Raw genomic sequence first — 6,281 nt, forward strand, 5'->3', positions numbered from 1 at the left:
CTCTCCTCCTACAGGTATGGTCCCCATAGTCAGCCATATCCCAGGGCTAGGAATACTCACGCCATGGCTATGAGACTTTCTGACCTGAAATGTGCTCTTCTCCTGGTGAATGAATAATTGCCAACAACTTCAGTCATTGTTATATCGATGCCAATATGGGATGCACATGATTTTGGTTCCCAGACCTGTAACCTGTTTCTATATCAGGTAGATGAATTCTGGTGGCAACGATAAATAGAAAAGAAGCGGTACCTTATCCAGTTCATTGGGAATCAGACTCTGCCAGATTCCCATAGTCATTGACATGGAAACTCAGGCCTAGTCAAGTATATTGTTTGCCTTTTAAAGGCTTCTGGGATGGTTTGTGTTAGGAGTCAGTCAAGGACTTATAGGTCCCAAATTTTAGTTGCTTTGCTGTTGTATTTGAGGGAAGAGGGGAACACCTGAGTGGGGATCGTGAAGTGGAGAAAGCTGAGAGGGTTTCTGTTTTTAGAATGCTGCTAAGAAGTTTATTACAACACCATATTCTGTACTTAATAGGTAATTATCAGAAAATCGTTTTTGGAAAGCTTCAGCCCAAATATCAACAAGTATTTCTGAATTTTTACTAGCACACGCAAACTTAATTCTTCGAGTCCTAGCCTGCTAATGTAGCAATGAAAGCAGGTGCTAATACTCAGAGCAAAGGAGGGAAGGGGAATCCGATTTTATTGTATCAAGCATAGCCACTTTTACAAGTTAATGAAAGAAGTGTTTACTAAGCACATTGGTTTCTTCAGTCTAAGTAGCTTTTGCTCAATATTTGGCACCGGTCAGCATGTAGGAGTCCAGGTGAACAGGGAAAGCAAATAAATGTGACCTTTGTAAGAATGGTATTTTCTTTATGAAACCAAAGGGTGCACAAACACACAAATATTAGCCCACTCTTATTTCTGTGCCAGAAAACTTCTCTCCACTGACAGCATCTCTGCATTTGATCTTTGGCATCCTTGCTGCCCATCTTGGTTCCCTGCAGGCCTTGCATCTGGTTCACTGGTAAAGCGCCCATCTCATCAGTGCCCCTACCATCCATTTGGGAACAGAGCTTCTGATTGGTCTTTTCTCTCCCTTCGTGCTCCTGTTTACTTGGAACCAGCTCCAGTATCTCAGAGCAGACAATTTTGCCTTAGCCAGTTACCTCAGGATAAGCAACTATGGGAGGTAAGAGATCTGCTGTGCAGAGTGGAGCATCTCTTATTGCAGCGATCTTAGCCTTGGAGAGAGTCTAGGGACTTGGAGAAAGTCTACTTTGTGAAGGTGATGCCTCCCTGGGGTGCTCTCCTTTGGCCTCTCACCTTCTTAAATGCTTGGGCTATTTCAGGTTTAATCCTTTGGTCTCCTTAGTTCAGCAAGGCCAGCGAGTGCCTGGCAAACATCCACTGCTTTTATATGCCTGTCAGTAACTCAGCCTCCTTCCCTCTGGTTCTCCTGCAATTCTTCCTGACAGTTTTGCAGAGTCACCTAAACCTCCACAGTGTCCAACTCATATCTTGGTTAAGTCACTAAAAAAATAAGAAATAAATCAGCTCTTGTCTTTACCCTATGTGTCCTTCGGAAGTTTTCCCCTTTCCACCCCTATCCTATACCTGGGAAATTTTGAAGAGTCGCCAGGTATTTTCTAATTTCAAACCATACATGAAGACTTAAAAAACGGTGGCCATTGCAATGGTTTCATGTTTTCTTAACAAAGATATGTAGATATGTATTAGGCGAGAAAAAGGAGGTAGACAAAGAAACGGGATGAACAAAATCTCCACATGCTTCAAGGTGAATGACCAGATTTCCTCTTTTTTCTTCTCTTCGTCTGATTCTTAATTTTTTTAAATTTCCCAGTATGCTTTGGAATTATACGTTTTGTCTTTTATTTTATATCATGTTCTGTATTATAAAGCTATTCTATCAGTCATTAAAATTATTTTTGAAAATAAAGTAGTCTTTATAAGAAGCACCACTCAGTATTTGTTAGAATTTCAATTCTAAAATGTGACTTGCTCATTTTTTTTTCCCCAGCACTGTTTTAAGTACTTTCTAGGAAACACTGCAGAGTAGTTAACACAGTAATACTGGCATCAGACCATCAGAGATTATACTCAGTGGGTCTATGTATACATCTCTAGGTGCTTATCTTGGACAAGGTCGTTCCTATTTTTGCGCATCAAGTTTCTCTCCTACGGTAATGTAATGGGGACTCAATAAGTTTACATATAAACACATGTACGTAGGCCTTAGTCATCTTACAGCTTTATGTTCTGACTTTATTACCCCAACATTGTCTGGCATAAAATAAACACTCTATAAATATTGGCTACTATTACTATTTGCTTTAGTTACTATAACAACCGTCAGGTAGGTATAATCCCCACTTTACAGGAGAGGTAACAGAAGCCATAGGGAGATGTTTAACTTGCCCAGGGTCATACAGCTGGGGAGGGAGCAGAGCCAGGGCTTGCACCCAGGTCTGTCTGACCACAAAAGCCACACGCTGTTCCATGGAGTGTGCCACTGCCACTTTGTTTTGGGCAGCAGGTTAAGTAGATATGCTTGGATTGTTAGGAAAATCAAACTTGCTTCCATTAGTACAGGTTCATTTCCTGATTTTTCTTCTCACTTAAGTGGTTCTAATTTCTCTTGCGTAACTAATCTGTGCTATTAGAGGGCACAGAATTTCTTGGCCTAGGTCTACCATCATCCTTGCTTCTTTGAGGGCCAGGTTTATTTCTTAATATCAGGTGTACTTTTGCAGAGAGGAACCGTCATAAGGGGATGTTCTTATGCATATGGCATAATGCATATGGCAGATGAAAATTAGATGAAGCTGTGTTTAGGCACCTTTCAGGTATTTCTAATAGATTTGAGTAGTCCAAAAATGAACCCTTATGCGAAATAGAGAATGAATTTCCCTTCCTGAGGAGTGTATTGACCATTTACAGAAATATAATATTCATGATACCACCTCTGCCCATGGACCTGGGAGTCCTGTCGTGGTTCATTGTAGTTGTTTACCGAACATCCTCCAGCTGAATGAGTGGAGAAATGTATGTATTCACCGATGTGAAGAATGACAGTAGCTGTAGGAGAGCTTCTTACTATTAAGAAGGCCTGGCGGTGTGGAAGATGGAATGGCTGGGTGTAGGTCTGCACAGTGAGAGGGTTGTCATTGTACCATATTCCTAAATACGTGTGTCTCCTTCCTGGCATCATACTGTCCTCTTACTGTTCATGATGTTCCTTCAGTACATACACACACAAATGCCGGTGTTGTTCATTTTTGCCTTTTTGCTCTCAGATTCCTGTTCTCCCCTTAAACAGTGAGTCTATACCAGGGTGGGCAAACTTTTTGACTCGAGGGCCACAATGGGTTCTTAAACTGGACCGGAGGGCCGGAACAAAAGCATGGATGGAGTGTTTGTGTGAATTAATATATATTCAAAGTAAACATCATTACATAAAAGAGTATGGTCTTTTTTTTTTTTTTTTTAGTTTTATTCATTTCAAACGGGCCATAGTTTCCCCTCGGCTGGTCTGTACATTTACTCAGCGATGTGACTCCAGGTGAAGGGGCGATCTAGTCTCCAGAGCTTTTCCCATTTCCCCAGTCTCAGTGGAGGAGCCTGCTTTCTAGTGGAGAAATGTCTTTGCTCATGTTGGTTATGGTTGGATCTATAGGAAAGATTTTCTTTTGCTGAATTGATTTTTGCCTAATAGAAGCACATATCCTGTTTTCTTATTAAGTCAATCAGCATCTTCAAGATGCAAGAAATAACTGCCAACTTCCTTTCAAGCAATCATATTACATCTGGAATCAAAGGAAGTCTTTAATTCTTGAGGGCCCTTGATCATTTTAATGTGGGAATTTTAAAAATACTCTAATAGGTGGTTAGTGATTAGGATAGATATCTGGTGGTTATTCCTGAATCTTTTGTTGTTGAGTTTTGGCTAATGTAGGATTCTGACTTTTTCTCTTTCAGCTGTCCCATTTCCTCCAAGTCACCGGCTTACAGCAAAGGAAGTGTTTGATAACGATGGGAAACCTCGTGTGGATATCTTAAAGGCACATCTCATGAAGGAGGGCCGGCTGGAAGAGAGTGTTGCATTGAGAATAATAACAGAGGGGGCTTCCATTCTTCGACAGGAAAAAAATTTGCTGGATATCGATGCACCAGTCACAGGTAAGACCTAAGGATGGAGACTGCCCACTTGCACCCATACTTTGTTGTTTTTAACATCAAGTCTTCAAATAGCATCGTTATCTAAGAACTAAAGATATGATACATATATAAAAATATTTTAATGTATTAAATATCTATAATTTTGTGATGCTTTAAAAATGGTATGCAACTTAGAGGTGAAGAAGATATTCTAAAGTAATACTTTAATTAAGAAATGGTATTATTTGTCAGTAAAGCTAACTGACACACAACACACAAGATATTCATCTAGAATGATTAGACATACCATATTGAGGCTTCCACAGTGGTTGAGTAACAGACTGAGTTAAAGCAGTGGCTCTCTATGTGTCATCCCGAGACTCACATAATCATCATCATCATCATCACCACCTGGAAACTTGTTAAAATGTAAACTCTCAGGCCCCACCTCAGAACCACTGAGTCAGATTCTCCTGGGTGAGGTCCAGCCATGTGTTCTATCAAGTCCTCTGGGCGACTCTGATGCACATTAGAGTCAGAGAACCCCTGAAGTTGAGACAGAAGGCCAAATGCCTCTCCTCTCTGTAGCATTGTGTGCCTAGAAAATAGGTCTTTAATTTGTGAGTGTTTTTGTTCTGTTACCTCTAAAGGGCAGAAACATATTTTGCCTGAATGTAACTTCTCTTAGACCACAATAATTCAATCTTGTCATAAAATTTTTGTATGGATATAGAGGATCAAATATTAGAGCTTTTGATCTACGCTTTGTTGAGTCAGTAAACTTGCAAGTTTTCATTTTTAGAGAAGCTATGAAACAGTTCTTTTTCTTAATTGTCATCATTTTGGGAAAGGGACACTTATTTAGAGACAAAAAATTGTCCTTTCAAAATAAAGGGGACATTTAAACATATTTCATTTACACTGCTGACCGCTTCTTTCTCCCAGATCACCATCACTTGTATTATTGGCCTCCAGTTATACAATTGAATGTGACAGTTAAGAGGAAGATAAACTCTATTGAATATCAGACTAGACTTTCTTTTGTCAAAATGTCCCTAATGATTTCTATTCCAAAGAAATGGACAATGTTTACTTTTGTTGTTGTTGGCAAATGCTATTTTTCTTGTTTATAATTCAGGAAAATAATAAATGTGTTTGGAGCTAGGCAGCAGGAGAAATCAACTCCGGTTGTGTTAACTTCGTGTTGGACCAGCAGCTATCATTATGAACCCCTTTCCATGTGTTAAAATGGAGTTATGCACTGTTATCTCCAACTCATTGACACTGTTAAAATATGAAGACAAAACAAATGTGAACATGCTATACTTTTTTAGGTACTAACATACAAATGTTTTTAGTAACTAAATATTAGTTTGGAATCTGCCAGCAAAAAAATTACTTTAAAAACTGACTATACATTCCCCTTATAAATTAAGGGTAATATATAAGCTTTACACGACAACTTTATCACTAAGCTTATTTGTTTTGGGTAAGAGTGAATGGCTTGATATTTTATTATGAGTTTTTTTTCCCTCCACTTCACATGATAATGCGTGATTTTTAATAAAGAATTCATGTTAAATTCACTAATGAGTCCATTGGGTTTTAACGGAGGTGATCATTACAGCTAAAAAGACACATGTAAAATAGATATTTAGGGAAGCGTATTTTCTGGGATGCCGTCGGCTCTTCTGTTGGGTGAGGCTTTGTCATGAAGGAACATATGGGGAGGATTCTGGAGCAGTCAGAGTCGTGATGCTGTATCCCAGAGCCTTTCTGAAGTCCGTGGACTAATTGCCCTCCTATTCAGTAAAGATCGCACCTGGTTCTTTCTAGTGAGCTCCCAGGGGAGAGCTTGGCAAATTTTGAGAGACTTTGGAAATCAGGACTCAATTATGTGTTACTTTCCCTGGAGGGAGGAAAAAAACACAGTTTTTTTTTAGATAGTGACAAAAGTAGCTGTGGAGACATCACAGAATCTGTAGCACTAATCAAATGGAACCCAGGCAGGAAACACCTTTCTCCAAAGGGGTGCTTGGATTTCACAATGAAGGCAGGATCCCTGGGAGCCTCCTGTGGAGTCTATGGAAGGGG

The 6,281-nt window shown here is 39.6% G+C and overlaps 1 protein-coding gene across 2 annotated transcripts in view; it reads left to right on the forward strand.

The window, feature by feature from the left end:
- The first annotated feature begins 1,036 nt into the window (after positions 1-1,036).
- PPP3CA (protein phosphatase 3, catalytic subunit, alpha isozyme) overlaps positions 1,037-6,281 on the forward strand; it is a 162,807-nt gene continuing 157,562 nt past the window's right edge. Inside the window, exons 1-2 of one of the 2 annotated variants that reach the window (XM_015569992.1) lie at positions 1,037-1,200; positions 4,008-4,208. In XM_015569992.1, coding sequence (XP_015425478.1) covers positions 1,194-1,200; positions 4,008-4,208 — 208 coding nt within the window. In that variant the 5' untranslated portion in view covers positions 1,037-1,193. The remainder of the gene's footprint in view (positions 1,201-4,007; positions 4,209-6,281) is intronic. The other variant, XM_015569993.1, reaches the window with a different exon arrangement.

This window comes from Myotis davidii, unplaced genomic scaffold, assembly GCF_000327345.1.
Source record: "Myotis davidii unplaced genomic scaffold, ASM32734v1 scaffold226, whole genome shotgun sequence".
Lineage (NCBI taxonomy): Eukaryota > Metazoa > Chordata > Mammalia > Chiroptera > Vespertilionidae > Myotis > Myotis davidii.